Below are 21,130 nucleotides of genomic sequence, written 5' to 3'. Positions count from 1 at the left end.
ATGTCACATGGGTGGACTGCAACTCTCACACAGGGCCATGCTGAAGCCAACGGGCCTCCATACAGTCCCCCTGAATTGTTGTCATCTGCAGTATAGGGGCCTAAGAACACAAGCAGCCTAACAACCCACATGGGAGAGGAGAGGGATATAGCCCAAATGTGCCGTATATATTACAATCAATACACCTCCATGTGCCTGCCATCCCTTCACCCCACCCTGCCCCGTTTCTTCTGGGCATCATGGCAGAACTAGGTCCTGAGGAGAGATTTGGAGGAAAGGGTAGTGATTAGAGTTGGTCTTTTAAAAGGGGGGGGGAAGCTGGGAGAGAATTCACAGATTTCTTTTTCATTCCTTTTTTTCCCCAAAATGTGAAAAGATTCCAACCAGCCCTGGCAGTGACCTGGCGAGGCTGAAAAGGGAGAGTGTGCCATTCATTATGGACAGTGGGGTAAAAGGCACTGAGGTGATTATAGGAAAAGCCGATGTGGGTAGTTAAGGCTCCCATGATGAGCTGTGAGAGGTGGAGTCAGCTAATACCGTGTATAGTTTGGTCCTTCTGAAACCGGACGGGAGGGGAACTACAGAGTACAGGCAAGGCTTCAGTTGCCTTGTGAGAACAGCTAGGAATAGTAGGGATCTTGGGGTGGGGGGATCCTCTTGTGTTGGTTACATTGTGTATGTCAACACAAGCTATTCTCTTCTCTTCTCTTTTCATGCCACCCTCATCACCCTAGGATCTGATCCCCTTCCAGCAGCGCGTTGTGCAACATGACTAACATCCTTCCCGTCTGGTTCGATCTCTCCTCCTCCTCCCTCCTGGAGGAGAACTGTGTGTGCAGCCTAGTTTTCTGTGGAATGTTTGACACACACATTTCCAGAACATTCTGTCTAGTGGAAAAAGCCAAATCAAGAGAGCAGAGAAAGCAACCCCTAGTAAGCTACCAGACACGGACAGACGAACAGGCTTGATGGCATTAGGTCAAAGTCTCTCCACAGCAAAGCTACTTCACATGTCCAGGCCATGTGCATTCCAAAAGGGTTCTCCAATGTCATGCCCCTCTTCTTTCTCTCTCACTAATCATGCTCAGATCTCTGCTCCTTTCCCCCATGCCTGCTCCTCATCTAAGTACCACCTTCCTCCCGCTTCACACGTTGTTAGAGCGAGATGCTTCACCTCAGCAGACCTGGCCATTTGGAATCACCCTTCACATGTCTCTCCGTCTCATTGATCCCCCATCTCATTTCAATCTCAGCTGAAATCATATCTTTTTTTCCCCCTTCCTGGTGTTCCCTCTGCTATTATTTATGATTTATCTCTGCAAGTGTCCTAGTTAGTACTGCAGAGTGGTCAGGGATGCGGTTTGTATGAACAATGCGTAGGAAATAAAGTAGTATTGCATGGTATCTGTCAATCCAACCAAACTCAGCCGCACTCTGTGTTACATAGAAGGCTTGTCCCTCACTCCTAGGCCACTAGATTCTTCCTTCACTGCCTAGGGAGTCCAAGAGAATTCCAGAGAGTGCAGCCACCAATGAAATGATCCCCACACATTGTATGCAACTCCCTGAGGAAACGGCCAGTGAAAAGCCTTTATACACTTCAGTCGAAAAGCAGAACAAGCCTTGAAGATCCAGCCAAGACCCCCTTTCCTGGCACCTGGCTTTTGCGGCTACGTAACTCTAACATGAATGAACCCCCCTTCCTTGGGGACAGACCAAGGTGCTCAAACTGTGCCCAAGTGGGAGTTTTGCTAGCAGCTTGCCAGGAAACCAACGGTGGCCCCTAATTTCCATCAAATGGAAGACACTGGAGATATTCTCATCTTTAATACAGAGCCATGGCCCATATAAACTACATATCTCAGCATGTAGTGTGGTGGAGCCACTTGGATCAAAATGGAGCATGAATGCTGGGACCCAGCAGTGTTTGATAGAGGGGGCAAGCCATATTGTAGAGTTCCATGGATGCCTTTTGTCTATGGTCCACCGCTTTGGCCATTCCTAGCCTAGAAGCTATTGCTTTTATTAATGTGAAAGTACCAATAGAGAGACATGCTGATGATATCTCCCATACACCGACCTTCTGGACCTGGGCTAAGAGTCATCCTTGGAGTATAAAGTTCTGTGAGGACTTAGATGTACTAGAAAGTCCATTAAATGAGAACTTATCTGGGCCATGTTGAAGAGATTTCCACCTGGCCCTTTCCCAGTTCTGGAAAACCAGGAATTATCAGGAAACAGTCAAACTATTCCCAGTAAGACTCTCTGAGTCCGTGGACTCGTTTTTCTACATGCATACTTCTTCCTACTGGGATTTTCCATGAGGCAAACTCCATGGTGCAGCTGGTCATGGGAAGGCTTCTGCCTACACACTAAATACATTCTAATGTGATGCTCTGTTTCTCTATGGAAACTGCACCCTGCGTTTCTCTCCATGAGTTTTTTCTCATTTCAGGCTCCATAATAAATTAACGAGAAGATGTTTTCTTTACACCAACCATAGGACAGACTCTTTTCTGTACTCGATGAATCTTTAGTGATCTATATTAAATATTTATCTGAAGAAACGAGCCCTGTATTGCAGCAACATTTTCTATTATGAGACTTTATCATATCAAGCAATATTTTTCCAGTGCTGACTCGCTCGTATATATTAAGCCAGAATTTCCGAGGGAATGACACATTTTTTCTCTCCAAATGACCTTTTCTCTTCGTAACAAGCTGCTGATATGTTGGAATTTACAGGGTTATAAACACTTTTTATTGTGTGGGAGGAGGCTGGGTAATTCGGCATCAGCTTTCCTAATAAAACCCGAGGGAGAGGTTGTGATATTTGACACCAGTAAAGGCATGAAAGGCCTTCTGGGATTGCTGGACACAAATGTCAGTGGAAGTCAGAAGGAGTGTGAGCCTTGTGCTTTCTCTCTGCTGATGTACCTTTCAAATGACACCAGCTTACAGGAGTTTGCTGTCACAGGAGACAGAAAGAAAGGGATCTAGAAAGGGACTGGGTTTCAGGACTCCTGGGTTCTCTTCCAAACGCTGAGAAGAGAGTGTAATCTAGCAATTAGACCAAGGGACTGGGAGTCAGGATTCCCAGGTTCTCTCTCTGGCCCTGGGAGATGAGTGTGATTGAATAGGTGATGAGGAGCCAGGACACCTGGGTTCTCTTCTTGGCTCTGCAAGGAGAGTGTGGTGTAGTAGTTAGAGCAGGAAAATGGAAATAACAATTCCTGTGTCCTCTTTTGGCTCTGCCACTTAATTTCTCTGTGACTATGGGCAAGTCGTCTGACCCCTCTCCACCTAAGTTAAACCTTGTGTAAAATAAGGATAATAATAATAATAATTATTATTTATTATTATTGTTGTTAATTTGTATTGTTGTAGTACCTAAAGGGGGACCCACTCATGGAACAGAACCCCATTGTGCCAGGCACTATTCAAACACAGAATAAAAAGACAGTGCCAGCCTCAAAGAGTTTATAACCTAATACTTCCCTGCTTCACAGGGGGATTGTGAGTTAAGCTGGTTAATAATCATCAGTGAATAGCTTATTCTACACATTTCAAAGTAGTTTTGTATAAATTGTTTGAGGAATATATGCACATTATAAATGATTTACCTAGCAATACAACCAAGCTGCTATGTTTTGACGAATATATCCATGAATAATAAATATGATGAATTTCATTATATTTTACTAGTAAATTATTCATTTAAAAAATCCTTCCCTCAGCTATCATTAGGAGGCTTAATTAACACTTGTTAAGTGCTTTGAGATCCTCAGATGAAAGATCCTATAGATAGGCTTGTCTGAATTCTATTTTTTTTTTTTTAATAATTTCAGTGGATAATATCAATGTTTATTTTAAAGCTTTGTTTTTTTTATTTAAGTTTTCACAGTTGTGGATTTTAAGCATTTTTTTTTCCAATTTGTATTTATTTACATTTTCACAGTTGTCGGCATTAATGTGGGAGAAGGGGGTCAGGCAGTAATTATCAAATGTCAATAGACATTGAGATTCAAAAAGTTACAGCGTTATAACGGTTAAAATGCCAATTGTCAACATCACATGTCAAAATATACAAAGTAAAGATCCTTAAATCAGAATGCAATAAATTCTCAAGGAGCGTGTTTTCTTACTTGGGCTCTCTCTGTACATTTTGATTATTATCGATGGAAATATAGCTATTTTGTCAGTTCCTGTCTGCACGGTGAAATTGACAGTTACCGACATTTGCCGACAAAAATCGAATCCTTCCAAGCCTAGTTATAGAAGTGCTTGTTGTTATTCCTTTCTGGATGAGTATGTCCCTGGTGATTTATTGATATTTTTAGGAGTAAATATTTATATTATGGTGGTGCCCAAAGGTTTTATTTAGTAGTGGAGTCTCATTGTGATGAGTGCTGTACAAACACAGAAAGGAGACATCTTCATGGCCTGAAGTTCTCCAGAGGTTCTCCAGAAGTGGAGTCCAGACCCTTAATATTTCTCTTATTTGGGTGTTTTTCTAGGACAGCAACACATCGTGCATATGTTAATGAAGTGATGGCTGGCATTTTTGAAAACAAAAGTGGACGATCAGTGTCCTAAAGACCAGATTTGAAAGATATTTAGGCACCTAAAGATGCAGATAGGTGCCTAGTGAGATTTTCAAGTGCTGCTAAGCACCTAACTCCCACTGAAAGATATACGATGTAGGCACATGGGCACTTCTGAAAATTACTATTATTATTAATTATTTGTATTACCATAGCATCTAGGCGTCCTAATCCCGGACCAGGACCCTGATGTGCTTGGTCCTGACCAAGCATGGAACACACACATAGTCCCTACCCCAAAGAGCTGACAAACTAAATAGAAAACAAGAGACAACAGATGGATTCAAACAGACGGAGGAATACATGGAAACAATGAGACAATGAAAAAAAAATCCCTCTGTGTCTTTAGGCTCTTAAATACCGTTAAAAATCTGGCCGTATGTACATTTACATGTGATTTGCTTCCTTTCTCTATAAGCCCATATTGTGTTGTGTTGTTCTGAAGACTTTTTGTAGGGTTAGCGCTAACAACAAGGCAGTTTGCAGGGTTTAGGCAGGCGGTGTGCTGGCTGCATATTCTGTCTCTCTCCTCCATTCAGAAATATATTAACTTCTGTGAGCTCACAAGGAAGATAAAGGTTCCCACAAAGCAAGAGAGCTTCCTTGTATCTCTTCCGCTATGGTGGCTGATTGATTGCAGATTGGAAGCAGCTCCAACTTTCCTTCCCAAATGAAAAATGAAGAGCTCTTAAAAATTGAATAAAATCTATCATGCTAAGAGAAGGATTTCCACTAGCACAGACAGAAGAAGAGGCAGCATAGAGCCATTAAAAATTTCGACACATGCTGGCTGATCCTTTACACTCCTGCCCCCTCGCACACATACCCTGCTACACTTTAGGATAACAAATCTGTGGCTTACCTATGACTTCATACCGACGCTGCATACCACGGAGCATCTCCCCCACTGCACCATGGCCTCTTTGCACCAGCTAGGCTGGCTGTCGGAAGTGGACCATGGTGCAGGTGTGAATCCCATCCTGGAGAATACCACAGCAGAGTGCTATCTCCAGAACAGTTCTGGATGCAGAGAGATGGGCCAAGTGAGGTGGCTTGAGGCCACTAGGGGGTTGTACGATTCTACATCCCCCTAATGGCCTGTGGGGGCCATTGCAACTAGGTGCAAATTAGGGTAGCCCTAGCCTATACGGGTGCTGAACACGCCCTAGTGGTCCCTGCGTAGACTATTCCTCCTTGTCCATGTGCTAGCACCTGTGTCAGAGGAGGGATGTGTTGGCAGTGCTGTAGTTCAGGGTGACATCAAGGACAGAGGCAGATCCTCTGGTGGCCAAAGCATGGGCCCCTACTACTTGAGTTCCATTTCCCAAGTATAGTAATGATAATAATCTATTATCACGTCAACACATCGAAACACAAACACATTGCAATCAAAGCAACAAAAGGTGGAATTATGGGTAAACAATAGTATAATTCAGGTGAATGAAGCTGGCCAGAGCTGGCTTTTTCCCCTTCTCCCCAACAGAGGGAGCAGAGAGCACCATCTGTTCAGGTCTTCTAGCCCTGGAGTTTATACTGTTAACAGCTTAGGGCCTAATGGGGCTAAGCAGTCCCAATTCCACCCAGTAGAGGGCAGCATACACATGCACACTGGATGGTTCATTGCCTATTACCATAGCTAGACAAAGCTCGAGAGTCTGGCAAGCAGAAAAGTTCAAATATTGATTGTGACTGGTGCTGTCCAAAGGATAAGAATTTTGGTTCGCAGCAACTTTCAAGGTTTTGTCATTTGTTTTCCTTCTGCACTGGAACAAAAACATTTTTGGAAATGTTGAAACAGCTGTTTTCAGCACTCACTCCCTCTCTGCCTCTGGTCAGAAGTGACCAGAAAGTCTTCAAAACCATTTCCAATGACAACTTCATTGGAACCAGTACATCTCTGCAAAACATTTTGGTTCTCACGAAACAGCATGGTTTGACAAAATGTGATTGAGCTGAAAATGTTCCATCCAGCTGCAATTGTGACAATAGTGCAAGAACTCTGCAGCCACCTAGAACGTCATGTTCCCTCACCAGGTCCAACTAGAACTTCACAGTGATGACACAGCCTTCCTTCCCTTGTATTCGTAACTCTAATGGTCGCTTTGAGTTTGGCATAAGAACAAATCCCAAAACTCAAAATGAAGCTTGTTACAGGAGTGCTCTTGTGTCTGTATACATGTAAATAATTAGACAATAGATAAGGTGCCAGTAGATGGCACTCAGAAACATGTAGCATAGTTCCTGAGTTTTGCAGGACCCGTAAAACTAGTTGTGAATGCAAATGCTTCCTTTGTGCAGCTGTTTACATCATCTCTTTACAAAGCTTAGCCTAATCTGGTGTTCACCCAAGATCATGTACCAGCCTCAGGTTCATCTGAAATTGAATGGTTGATGTGACTTGCTCTGGGAGTTAGCTAGATGGCGCTAGAGTATTTTTATGTGTTTCCATGATAATGTGACTGTTTGGTGCAAAATATGATGGTAGGTTGGAAGTTGCTAGAATAAATGAATGTTTAATTGTATGTGGATGTTCTACGGTTTGCTTTTTCATGCACATTCAAGCAACTGAGCTTTACTAGTACAAATGCTTTTAAGGCTACAGAGGCTACTTTTAAACTCAAACTATTACCAATATTATTATGATCGATATTATTGATGTTGTTACTTATATTATTTGTAGGAATATAATTATATGTAATATTTATGTTGCAGTAGCATCCTTGATAAAGATGAAGGCCCAACTGGGTGAGGTGCTGTGCAAACACAAAGCGAGACAGTGCTGAGGCGTTTACACTTGTGATTGAATTGTATGTCCGCGTGCGATATTCAAAATTTGGAATCTTTGCTGGCTTTGTTAATTTATGGAAGACATCCAATTAGATAACAAAAATGGCATCATAAGCGTTATAGCACTATCACCAGCATCAAGAGTTAAAAAATCATGGGATTCACTTAAAATGCATGACATTTGTAAAAGATAATATAATTGGGGGTTTTACTTGCCTCCTGCTTTCTGAATATTTTGGAGCCACATTTTCAAGTTTTTCTCTGCAACCATGAGGGCTAGAAACCTACTTCAAAAATAAATTATCTGAGATTCTCACATAATCACAGGACTCCAGGTGCTGGGGCTTCCAGAAAAAACACCAGGCACAATGAGATTCTCATTAAAATTTCCAGAATTGGCAACACTGAAATCTGTGCTGTGTTGGTTCATTATACCAAATCTCAAATGCTTGCCTTTCATTGAGAGGGAAACATAACTGCAAAGAAACTGGCGTGTCATTTTGCCTCGTGAATACACCTCAGAATTTCACATTCTGCTAATGAAAAACAAGATGCAAAATGAAGGAGTACATTATGTTTGTTTAGGGATTATTCTTTCAGCTTGAACGAGGGATGAACGGAACAAACCTCCTTCTCTTTCCCTTCCTCTCCCCATCAACCCTGCAACTTATATTTCCCTCTCCCCCCACAGCTCTCTTATTAGTGCTGATCAGACTAGGAGTGCGGACTCCCCAAGGAGAACCCAGACATTTGGAGGGAAGTAAAAAGTAATGTTCTTTTTGGTATTGCTCAAGAGCTGGAAGCCAATACTGAAATATTTAATGCTGAATACTCAGCAGAGGGGCTCTCATTTGCTGAGCGGGAAGGAAACAGTAAGATAGAAAAAAAATGGGAACAGGCTGTGCTGGATGCATGACTGAAAAACAACTGTCCAAATTTACCTTCTCGCCCCCACGTAGGGTTGAATTGTGGTTGGTCTTTACTTACACCTCCATGCAGTGGTGGGGGACAGGGGAGGAGTAAGTGTAACCTATTGGTCCATGTGTGTTGTGTGTCTTCCTCTGCGAGTCAATCACAGCTGCCAGCTACAGAGTCTGGCTCTTTAGCTCAAGCTGTAGCAGCTCCTGCTTTCAGCTAAGAAGATCCCCGCTTTGATGGCCAAGATGGTGACCGTGACATACAGGAACGTTTTCCCTTCCCCAGAAGTCCTGCCCAGAATAGCATCCCTTGAGTTTGAGAGAATCCAGGGGCTGGTTCCTAGATGCTCTGCCTTGGGAAGAATAGCTAGGATCCTCCCTGACCCTTCCTGAACGGGATGGCTGGGAGTTGGGGGAGCCACCTCGCCATCACTTCTCTGACTCCCGATCAGCAGGCAGTGAGGAGAGTATGCTCAGGGGCATAACAGTCAGTCCCCTTGCAATGCAGCTAGGGAGTTCCAGGAGACAGAATAGAGCTGTGGACCTCCACTTTGTCCCTTACAATGGGCTGTGCCTAACAGGCACTGTTTAGCCCTTAAGAATTGATTAGGGTCCAGGCAGAGACTGGAATCTCTAAAGAAGGGCAAAACATTAGCAGAAGCTGTATTAGCAAAGGCCCTTTGGCCCAGCACAGCAGGCTGAGAACCAGTGACAGGTGGGGTAGGGTTGTGCTTCGAGACTGAATGCTATGGCAAAGTGTGGGGAGCTGACTGTGCCCTCACTGGGTGAGTTGCTCAAGGAGAGCTGATTGGCAGCTGTCACACCACACTCCTACACACAGAGCTGATCAGTTTGAAGATAAGGAATCAGGTGTGTGAGTGAATCCACTTGAAAGATGGAAAAGGCCTATTGGACATGGAGTACATTCCCCTCCCGACTCCTGGCCAAGGCAGGATTGTTCTGTAAAGTATATTCTCTAGTGCTTTGTCCAGACTGCTTTTAAATGACTTCCCTTAGGAGAGGGACCCAAGAGGCTCTCGATTACAGGTGTGTTTAGTTTGGAAAAGAGGAGATGAAGGGGGGACATGATAGCGGTCTTCAAATACCTGAAAGGCTGCCATAAAAAAGATGGAGAAAATTGTTTTCTCTTGCCACAGAGGGCAAGACAAGAGGCAACGGTTTCAAAAAGAGGCTGGATAGCCACTTATCTTGGATGGTTTAGGCACAACAAATCCTGCATCTTGGCAGGGGGGTAGACTAGACGTCCCGTCTAACCCTATGGCTCTATTAGAAAGGGAGGCTGGGGTTTTTTTTTTCTTACACACCTGTTGGAGGAGTCACAGTCAGGCATGGGAGGTCCAGCAGAATGTGGACCAGTGGCAGGGGCTCTGCCCACTCCAGCAGCAGCAGGAGTGGTCACAGGGCTCATTTCCCCCCACAAGCAGCATAAGGGGGAGCATCCAGGACAGTTGGGGGCTTGGTCTGGTCTGGTGGCAGGTTTGGGGCCAGATAGCTTCCCTGTTGGTTCCAGAGGTTGCTGCTCCTCCCTCTGCTGGGGCCTGTCTGCAGATTCAGGCAGACTTCACTGCCTGGGTCATGTTTTCAAGTTTTCCCTTGCTACTACGAGCACTAGGGCTTGGGTTTGTTCGTTTAATGGAAGCTCAGATTCTGCTGTCATCCTAGAACTCCAGGAGCAGGGACCATCGGCCTGCACGCACTGTGGCAGATTTTCAGTGGGACGTGGGCTTCTAAATCCATCAGGCACTTTTGACAATCCCATCCCCTTAATCTGGCCCTATTCACAGCTGCCTTCATTTATCCCAGACCACGAGGAATGCCTACCAAGAGTAAGCAGGAGCAGGTCAAGGAAGAGGAGGATTTCCCAGGCCGGATGAAGATGGGCTCATCCCTTCTCCATTTAACAGTGTGGGTGAAGCCTCAGCTGCAAGGACCTAGCATCCCCCCTGCAGTCTGCACTACAGTCTGATTCCACACCAGGCAGGCTCATGGAATGCAAATGCGCTGAGATCTGTCAGCTCTGGCTTTTCCTCCCCCATCCACAGGCCTCACCTGATGGGAGAAGTTATTTAACCAGGACAAATGACTCCCCTGTGAAGTCAGCCTCATTGCAGCTTCCTGTAAATATTTTATTGTAAATGACTTGTGTCCGGGTGGAGCTCTGTGAAGCGAGGTGTATGGGAAATCGTCTCCAAGGGCTGGAGGAGGAGAGAGATGCCCGCGCGCGATCAGTTACAGAGCACGGTCACCAACTAACAATGGCCCTGAAGCGTGATCCTGGCATCAGATACTTGGCATCACCTGCGCCACCATCCAGAGATGACACCTCTGCTACTGTCGGCTGCAGAAGCCCTGATATACCTGTATAATCAGCTCTTTAAGAGAGGTGCATCTCCTGTGTGCTCACATAAGCCACTGCACATTGCATGACCTGCCCTGAAGGAGTATGTAATGGATCTCTCATTGCCTGCAGAAGAATCCCTGTCACCCGAGGCTTGCCAAAATCCCACTCCCTCCTACTCTATCTCCAGGGTCTGCCGATTCCCTTATACCTGCTTGCAATCGTGCTTTTTCAGGAGACCGGCCCTTGGTTTCTGACTGAACTTGCATTGTCCAACAGTGGGTCTGTAAGATGAGCATGGGAAATCAGCGTGGATGTCTCCAATTGCTGTTGCAAATGGGGCTTATCTTGCTGCACTTACAGAGGTCAGTGGGCGAGAGTCAGACAGAATAAAGGAAGAAGAAGTAAGACTTGGAACACAGGGGAAAAAATTATAGGGGGATCCAGAAATAGAAAAAGCTATAAAAGGTAGAGTCATGGCATCTCCCTATGCGCTACTGGTGCCAGAACAAAATTATTCCTTGCATCAAACATCTGATGACTCCTTTTTTACATAACTGCTTCTGCAGAAATAAGCATCTGCCTGTTTTACAAGTGGAATTAAAAGCCTACCCACAAGGTTGAGTGACGGCTTCTCCTTGGCTTGTTAACCTTTAAACGGCTCTTAAGCCACAAGGCCTCAGTCTGCCTGCCTTCAGACATCTGCAATGAACATGGAAAGCCCAGCTAAGTGCTAGAGAGATCCACTACGGAGCAGTGCGGAGGAGACCGGTGGGTGGAGCACTGTGAATAATCCCAAAACTTGATGTACGTAGAGGAAAGTGGATCCCTCATCACTCCATAAGAAAGGGACTCATGCAGGTGAGAAATGAGAGGGGACAGAATTCCCTTCGAGGCCCAAGAGCATGTGGTGTCTCCTGTCCGATGCTCCTTGTGCCACCCTCCTGAAGACATGGGTTTGAGCTGCTAAATTCAAAGGAGGACCTGACCTTTCCCAAAGTTTGGAGAGATGGTTGGCTCTAAGATGTTAGCCTGGAATGATTTCGAAGCTTATTAATTTTCGGCGCAATTTATGCTTTCATCGGTCAGCGCCCCTCAAGATTATTAAAGATGAGGAGGGATGTCTGATATCACAGCTGCCACTGATATGCTGAAACCCTGACCATCTGAATCCAAATGCAGCCAGAACAACTGTTCATCAAACCCAGATGAAGGCCAAACTCCTTGGCTGTATGACCTAGCAACCACCAGGATTTTGCAGAGTAGTAAACATGCCCCAGCAAGCCCCATCATCCTCCATCCCTGCCTTTGTTCTCCTTTATGCAAATATATGAACGGTTATCCATATGCATGGAGATTCATTATGCAGGGAATGTAACAACACTGGTCCCTGAACTGCATGAAAAATGAAGGTTGTGGGTAAACGAGTAACTACGTGATGTAATTGGCTGGTTTACGCCAGTCTCCTGAATGTGTCATCTTTGCCAAGCTGCAGTGTGAGAGCAGTGAGATGGGAATGTAAATTTTGCATCTCTCTCATAAAGTTGCGTAAACTTGTGTTAGTGTCATTTTCAGATGAACATTTACATTGAGGAGCACACTGGAAGGTTTCATTGTTTACACACATTATGTAAATTGATTTAAATTCCTGGTTTACACACATTTATTTACAAGGTGTTTACTGATTACAAACCAATGTACATCACTAGTTTACATGCATAATGTAAACTATGTAAATTTCATTTTTTTTACATGCAGTGATCTGTAGCATCCCATTGCTTATTCCACACAGTCAACAAGAACTTCCTTTCATCTCTTCTCCTTCAGTCCTTCAACTGCTACATTACTGCTGAAAATAATCTCACCTCCAGCTTAGAAACATAAAAGAGGATGTCTCCTTTACACTGAGAGAGTAAAACCCTCGTATGAAAACGTACTTGCTGTCGCCAGAATTGCAGTGTGACTAAAAAAACCAAACCAAAGCAGAGAATAAGAAATATAAAGGAGCCTGTCCATTTATACAAGAGGAAAGAGTTTCCTGAATGCAGTGGAGAGGAGTCTTGGTAATATTCTTGGTAATATTCCTTCAGATGTTATTGGCATCCAAGCTATTATAGTTGGACAGCAGCAAAGAGTCCAGTGGCACCTATAGACTAACAGACGTACAGGAGCATGAGCTTTCGTGGGTGAATACCCACTTCTTCGGATGCAGAAGTGGGTGTTCACCCACGAAAGCTCATGCCCCTATACGTCTGTTAGTCTATAGGTGCCACAGGACTCTTTGCTGCTTTTACAGATCCAGACTAACACGGCTACCCCTTTTATAGTTGGACAGAAAGCTTGCCATGGGGTATAAGTGAGAGACAGAGAGACTTTAAGATAAGGCATAGTTAGGAATAGGAGTTCCAGATTGCATACAGAGGCAATGAAGAGACTACACCAAACTCCTAACCTGTAATTTGAGAAGGCAGCTAATTGGTAGGTAGGTGGTGGGTTATTTTCTAAACTATCCATTTGGGGAGTGTCCATATTTTGTTCTGGGGTCTAAAAAGTCAGTGTAAAGTCAATTTCCTTTCAACTTCTGAGAATTCCCACCAGAGTCTTGCATGTTGTGCGGTACTGTACTGGGCAAGGAGTCTATGAGGTTGGGTAAGTGATACAGGACACAGCCTACAGTGTGAAGTGGATAATTAGACCTGGGCTGGGCTGGGGTGAGTAGCCCATTGCAGGCACCTCTCTGCTAATGTTGATAAATGCTCCCAATGTAGAACGACAGCTTTATCTTCTCTGCAGCTTTCTTAGTGGGAAGAAATGTCACCGTTGCTCACATGATAGGGAACTTGCTGGAAAAAAAAGCTGGGGGGTAGGAGGGGAAGGTGTCTGACTTGACAAGTGTTATTTTGCAGACTGACCTGGGGTGTGACTCTCCTCCCTGGCATGCAGACGCTCTGTTCTGCAGTCTTTATTTAATGATTTCTGCAAATCCAGATGGGTTGTGAATGAGAGTGAAAATGAAACCTAACAATAGCCTGGTGAAGTGGCACTGGGAAGGGGCACACTCTGAATGGAGAAGATTTTAGCTTTGGCTTTCGTCCTCTCTCTCTCTCTCTCTCTCTCTCTCTCACACACACACACACACACACACACACACTCTCTCTCTCTCTCTCTCTCTCTCTCTCTCACACACACACACACACACACACACACACACTCTCTCTCTCTCTCTCTCTCTCTCTCACACACACACACACCATTTCAAGAATTAGCACTTGATTCTCATTTACACTCTGGCCTCTTTATACCTCTCTGGCATCATAAAGGGACTAAAAGTGGGACTATGTTACATTTATGCTCACTTTAAAGTCCCTTTACACATCAGGAGTGGCATAAAGGGGCTTCAGTGTAAATGTGAATCAAGTTCTCACTGTTTGGCTAGAAAATGGTCCTTATCCCTATGAACGGACATAGAGCAGACATCACACTGCTGTCCAGGCACATAAACCCGCACTCCAGGCTGAAAATGAAGGATAGAATTAATGCTACCTCACTCCTCTGTCACCCACGGAGCTCACATTGCATTACAGAGTTGGGTTTTGTTAACCCTTTACCATGTAGAGGGTCAACAGCTGTGGGGACTGAATGTGGGACCTCTCATTTTAAAAGACCCTGTTCTGTTAGGCAAGGCTATAGCAGGCTCATCAAGCTCTCTCTCTCTGTGGACAGCCACAACTAGAGAGGGCCAGAGTTACATTGGGGTTACATACGGATGGGGAAACTGAGTCAGAGGGAGGTGAGGTGACTCACCCAAAGAGACCCAGGGCGTTGATGATTGTTCTGTTTGTTTGTGGCAGCACTCATCATGAGCTAGAGACTTTTCTGACATATAGGAAGAGTCAGACAGCCCCTGTCCCAAGGAATTGACTGTCTGAAGATGGCTGCACAGACAAGTTTACAGAGGTCAGGGATGTGGAGCAATACAGGGGATTTTCTATACAAATTCACGAGATGCTCTATAGACAGCACAGCAGAAGTGGGTTTTAAGAAGGACATAGAGTAAAGGGGATAGGGCTTTGGGGATGACTCCAGGGATGTCAGATGATGCACACAGGGCTGTGTGGATGAAAGAAGGGAGGGGACTGATGGGGAGAGTGGCAGACAGGCTCAGAAGAATAGGAATATGAGCAAGGCAGGTGGCAGGGAGATCAACGTGTAACTCAACCCAAAGGAGGATAAAATTTATAGAGAGTCTTGAAGGAGGTGACCGATAGTTTAAATGTGATGCAATAGACAGTGAAGGGATTCAAAAAGAGGAGTGACATGAACAAATGAATGGGCCAGGAAGATGACAATAGCAAAATTGAACAGAACTCTGGTTTGCTGATTCCTTTTCCTCTAGCCACGGGCATGCATTGGCCAAAATGGAACCATGTTGAGGGCCTAACATTAGATATATCAATTCCTATCGGATTTCAGAGTTGTTGAGCACCCACAATGCTCCCAGGGATTTTTAGGACACATTTATGCCACTCCGGGCTTTTACCCAGAGCAAAGGGGCCAGAACTGGAATGATTTCCTGGCCCATCTCAGGTTAACAACGAAACTATTTGATGAGCTATGGAAGATCTCGGATAAGTTGACTGTCTACATATCATTGATATGACTTATTAATATTATAATATAGAGCTGGTTGAAATGTTGATCGTATTTCATACTGAGGGCATTTATAAATAGTCTATAAAGGGTTAATGCATTATTCATAGATATTTGAATGGTTAGTTGATTATTATAGAGTCTAGAGACTTGCTTATAACCCTGCTTTACAGCCATATATAACACCATCTGTTGATGTGCTTCTAACCATCGCTATCACACACATTAGTGTCTGCAACGTGCATGTGGCATCTATGAATCATTTCTCAACTCTTTATAAACTATTTCCGAATCACATCTTGAATATAAAGGGTGGCTGAAATATTTACATTTTTTTAAAATGAATTTTGAAATTTCAACAAAAATTAGGAATTCTTTTTTTCAAATTTATTTTTGATTTTGGGTTTTTTTGGCTTTCCTCTTCCTGACCAGCTCTAATTAATCTGTTCACTGTAACCCACAACTAATCCTGCATTTCTTCTTCTATATACTTGGTGCCCTCTTTGTAACTAGCTTATGTAACAAAATAGCTTTGTATTGTCACCCATTTAATTTGCCAGTGTTTATTGTATGGTGAGGTACGTGATTTTAAGAGATGATAAAGTGTCTAGAGGTTGGAATGGACACTTTTTGTTTTTCTTTTTTCCTTAGGAACTGAAATAAATAAATGCATTTGGAAATTCCACTTTTCCTCTCCCAATTATGCCCCCCGCTTCCCCATCAAGCCAGTCCTTTATTAGCCACTCAGTAAAAGAATTATTCTTTGTTTTTCTATAGCACTGGACATCCAAAGATCTCAGAACATTTTACAGACATTAATAAATTAAGCCTTGGAATGGCTCTGGGAAGTAGGCAAGTATTGTTATTTCCATTCTACAGGTGTGGAAATTGAGGCATAGATAGAGCGGTGAAGTGACTTGCCCAAGGCCACATGGGGAATCTGTGGCAGAACCACAAACAGAACTCAGATTTTTCTTACTCCTGAGCTTTAAACATTAAACTGTGCTTCCAGTACTGTGTGCCCTTCCACCTAGATGACTATGCAGACAGCCCACAAACCAGCACTGCCATCCCATCCACATTATCACAGCTCATAGGACAGTCATCAGTGCAACATTTTCCATCCTCAACCGCACCATAAACCCGCCTCATTATCATGGAGTTGATTCTGAATAATGCTCATTCTTCATCTCTTGGCTCTATCTATACTGTCCATGACCCAACACTCAGTACAAAACAGCTCTCCATATCTTCGCTCTACCTCTCAAGACCAAATGTGAGATACAGACCTAAACTAAGGGGTACAAGCAAAATAATCGTTTCAGGGTTCTAAGGAAATTACCCTAAAATCCTGTAGAACAGAATAAAGAGAGAGATCCGTTCTATCCACCTACAGAATGTAACAGAGAATTATGTCGCCAAGGTAGAATTCTAGAGGCTGGTTTAAAAATTCTATGGAAAGAATATCAGTGGCTAAACATTCTATGGAAAGAATATCAGTGGCTGTTCAGTTCCATAGGAACTCTGCAGAAGGGAAAGAGTCCTTTTGCATTGGATGCCTTTGCCAACTGGAGTAAGGCGCTTGGCCTACTAGTAAATGTCTGAGCTTCAGCTGTGGCAGGAAAGGGGCGAACGAGGGGCTGGTTTTTGTGAGGCTGGCTGCAGACGCTAGAAAATCCTGTGTTTTGCTTGACGTCGCTGCGTAACATTGGCAGTGGCTTTATCTCTGAGGGTTTTCAATGTAAATGACACGGTTCTAATGTGCTGTGTCCATGTTTCCTCACAGCAAGACACTCTGGGGAAATCACCACTAAACAAGTTACAGTGTTCCAATTAGGGACGGGTGAGCTCTTTTTTGCCTAATTTCGAACCCACTTGAAATTCACGGGTCGGGATGGCTGATTCGAATTCTAGCGACACCGGGCTTTGGAGATGCAGTGGGAAAATCACCCTTGAGGAGGAAACTTGTCTTTAAACCAGAATTTGATACTTTGTGAACTCCAGCTTGCTTTGCAGACCTGTGCAGTAGATTGTGGAGCCCGCAAAATGAGATTTGCCCACCCCTAATGCTAACAACACACTATGTTCTGGATGGTTTGAGGGCTATGAGCCAGATCTTCAGCTGCTATAAACTGGCATAGCTCCATTGAATTTTAAAGGGCCGCACTGATTTATACCTGCTGAGGATTTGGAAATATGGGCCCGATTTTCTAGTGCTCGGCACCCACAATTGGAACCAGATTTTTAAAAAGTCCTCAGTACCCAGTTGAACAGCTAAATAAAGGCTTGATTCTGCTCCATTCAAATCAATGGCAGATTGTTTTTGGTTTTTGGTTTTTTTCCCAGTGACTTGAGCGGGAGCAGAATCAAGGCCAAGGGGAGCAGATTTTCAAAAGGGAGCCGCTCCCAGCAACTACAGTATTGACACAGATGCCTGGATTTTCAAAAGAGCTCAGCTTCTTCATAGGCTCCTAACCTAAACCAGAGGGTAGAATTCCAGAGATCAGTGTCCTGCATGCAATATAGTGATTTACTATTATTGCTCATTCGGAAGAACTTGTCCTTGGGGTGATTTGTGTCTGATATTTGGGCAAGGGGAGAAGACTTAGCCACAACTCCAACTCTTTCATGTCCTTTCTTGACTCACACCGTCCAACTACCTCCATTGCCCATAACCGTGTCATTATCCCCTAGCTCTGAACTCTCTGACCCACCTCACGTTTTCTCTGTCTTGTGAATCATGACATCATCCCAGCTCTCTAGATTCCAGCAGCTGCAGAATGTACTGCCCACATCCTCACATGTACAAAGAAGCATCCCTATCCTTTGGGATACTATGGTGGCAGATGCCTTAGAAACATCACAGACAAACAGATCCATTACTGTTTCCCCAATGCATTTGAGGGTCTGGTTTGAAACTGCTCTCAGCTTCCTTAATCCTTTATGGATTTGTTGGGGTCTATCGCAGAGATTCTCTGGCTACTCTCCACCCTGCCACTTCTCATCAACTCAGTCACACTATCTCACTGCTCTAGGTATGAGAGCCTTCTCCTCTGCAATCTCTGCCATCTGCAAAGGGCTTTCTTGTCTCTCGTGATCCCTCAATGAATTTCCATCTAATTTCCTATCTAATTTGAAAACATAACTTGTATCCCTTCCTTAGGTGCCTCTTAATACCTCCCCCATTCCGCTGTTAACCCCACGCCCCCATTTAACGCCGTTATTTAACTCCACAAAGTCAGTATATAAAATAATGTCGGAATGCATGGCACATTTCACCTGTACTTGTCTATGTGTATTTTATTGTGGGTGTTCACTGATTTATGCTCGTGCATATGTATAGACATACTTGGGGGTGTTTGAGCACGTATCAGGCATAAAGTGGGAGGCATTCTCCTTCCCACCATGGACCCTCTATACCAGTGGGGTGGCCTACAGGGCCATAAAAGCCCCTTAGCTGGCCAGGGAGAGTTCTCCTGGAGCAGACACTGCAAAGAAGAGTCATAAGCAGCCCTGCACCATTCTCCTTGAAGCCCCTGATATACTTGGGGGTGCTGAAGGTGTCCCAAGAGCAGAAATGGAATCCCTGCAGCATACATGTGTTCTCTGCTGCAAGGAGATGTGGAGTCCGTGGGGGAAATGGGGCAGCAAAAACTAGAGCAGCAGGAGGCTGCTTCTTCCCCCAGAGAAGTTCTGAATGGGGAAGGTAGAACAGAGTCTGTGGGCTATGCTTTTCTGGGCCATACCTGCTGGAGGCGCAGTGCTGCGTCTCAGCCAGTATATTGTGGGGTTATTCTACATCTGCAGATGCTTCTGGAATAATGCCTCCTAGGAAACATTGTGTGTGTGTGCACTCCATCTTTTTTGTTTTTACTGTGTGTGAGTGCAATGAGCTACCTTTACGTCTGTGTTACATTCCTACCTATTTGTTCATATTGGCGTGTTTATTGGTGCCTTATGCAATTGTATACCAGGGCCTATCCACATGTGTAGATATGCACGTGTGTATAGGAGCCCTACCACCTCTCACGCATTTATCATAATATTTGGTGGGGTTGTTTCCTCGGCTTCTGTAAACAAGAGATTGCATAAGAATCTCAGCTTCCATTAATACAAATAAGTTTTTTGCAGAGACAAGGTTGAAAACACAAAGTGAATGAAGCCTAAAGGCTTAGAAAGCAGAAGGCAAATACAAAGAACCCAACACTTATTATTTCTGTTAAAAAAGAAGTCTCCTGATTTTGAAGCCAATCTCATGATTGGGGGGGGTCACTTGTTTCTGGAGTTCTTGGGGTGGGTAGTACTTCTAGAGGTAAATATTAGTTGTGTGAAAACTGGAATGTTGGTATGTGTCTGTACGAGGTATACTTAAACATAACGTGGGGAGGTGGACTAGATGACCTTGCGTGGTCCCTCCTGCCCCGACATTTCTGTGATTGTATAGATTGATATGTCAGCTTGTGAATGCATGTACAATAGGCAGATGGCTGGGTTTGCATATAGAGTTGCATTCAAGTTCGTGTGCACAGTGCTAGATGCGTTTTGATGTGCTCGTTTGTGTGTCCATGTATTTCATCTTTGCCCATATATGACACATTCACATGCATATCGGACAGGTTCTCCCCTGAGCTCCTGTCTGTCTCTCTACATTGGTTTTATGTTGTGGTAATCACCTGGGTACCCACACACCTTCATTGCTTACGTCAGAGCTTTACGTCTACTGTATCTGAGTCTTTGAAGCAGATGTCATTGTTAACGAAAGGCAGCAGATAGTCAAGAAGCACTCCCAGACTGAATGAGGGCATTGGCGGGTCTCAACCAATGACCAGCATCTACTGTGACTGAAAGAGTGACCCCTCAGAGTTCTCACTGGCTGCAAAGCGATGAGCTCTGTAAGAAACCAACATACCTGTATATTTTATATCTGGTTGTAAATCCTTGACGATGTCTTTCCACAAAGGATAAGTAGCTCCGCGAGTGGTGGAAAGGCCCCCTGTCTGAAATAAGCCAATCAAATTCCTTGGAGACATGTTGGTTGGTAACAGCTGGTTCCTGGTGGGAGGGCTGTACTATTATATGGTCCCATATAAACAGGAAGTAGAGGAACTCAACAAGCCTCCAGTTCATGCTTTTCTGTCTGCCTTTTTCCTCTCATTCTTGCTCCATTCTATGGAGTCCTGTGGAGGAAGAGAGGAAGGGAGGGGAAGAGGAAAGAAAGAGAGAGAGGAGAGCAAGAACAGAGGAAAGAAATAGAAGAAAAAAAAGAGAGAAGAAAGAAAAATGGTTACACGTGTAATCATAGAAATGTTTTTTGTTGCTGTTAATTATTTCAAATATGTGGCACAACATGAAAACAAACTTTAAACCAGATTTTAAATGCCCTCAGTCTACTTGTATTGTGGTTCTGGGTATCTGATTGTATTTCACTGTTTGATATATACTTTGGTGGGGCTTTTATCCCTTCTCTCAGAGCACGCATTGCCCTGTGAAACAGCTAGGTCAGGACCCAAATGCACCTCAACCTGTTCCCCCAGTTACTTCTCTCGGGGAAGTTCTCTGCAATGCTGCAGTGGGGAGAGGAGGCCGGATGCACAAGGTGGCTGCACCCCGGGCTTCAATTACATGTTTATCATCCCTTTAATGCGGTGCCAGATAAATGTGTCTTCTGCTTTCATCTATCTCCGATGATCTGTAATCCATACTCCATGCAACCTGAGCTCTTACTTTAAAGTCATGCCAAAAAAAGAGAAATAAAATAAAATAATTATCCTGTTTTCAGAGACAACAACAAAAAACAATCCTGCAGAACTTTG

At 44.1% G+C, this 21,130-nt stretch overlaps 1 protein-coding gene across 1 annotated transcript in view; it reads right to left on the bottom strand.

Annotated features, from left to right (window-relative positions):
- Window positions 1-20,444, bottom strand: part of BRINP1 (BMP/retinoic acid inducible neural specific 1) — a 64,887-nt gene extending 44,443 nt beyond the window's left edge. Inside the window, exon 1 of the mRNA XM_065418888.1 lies at window positions 20,227-20,444. Coding sequence (XP_065274960.1) covers window positions 20,227-20,444 — 218 coding nt within the window. The remainder of the gene's footprint in view (window positions 1-20,226) is intronic.
- Between the last annotated feature and the right edge of the window lie 686 nt (window positions 20,445-21,130).

The sequence above is a fragment of the Emys orbicularis genome, chromosome 18, assembly GCF_028017835.1.
Source record: "Emys orbicularis isolate rEmyOrb1 chromosome 18, rEmyOrb1.hap1, whole genome shotgun sequence".
Classification (NCBI taxonomy): Eukaryota; Metazoa; Chordata; order Testudines; family Emydidae; genus Emys; species Emys orbicularis.
The sequence above is the reverse complement of the archived record's forward strand: the minus strand, read 5'-3'. Positions and strand labels throughout refer to the sequence as shown.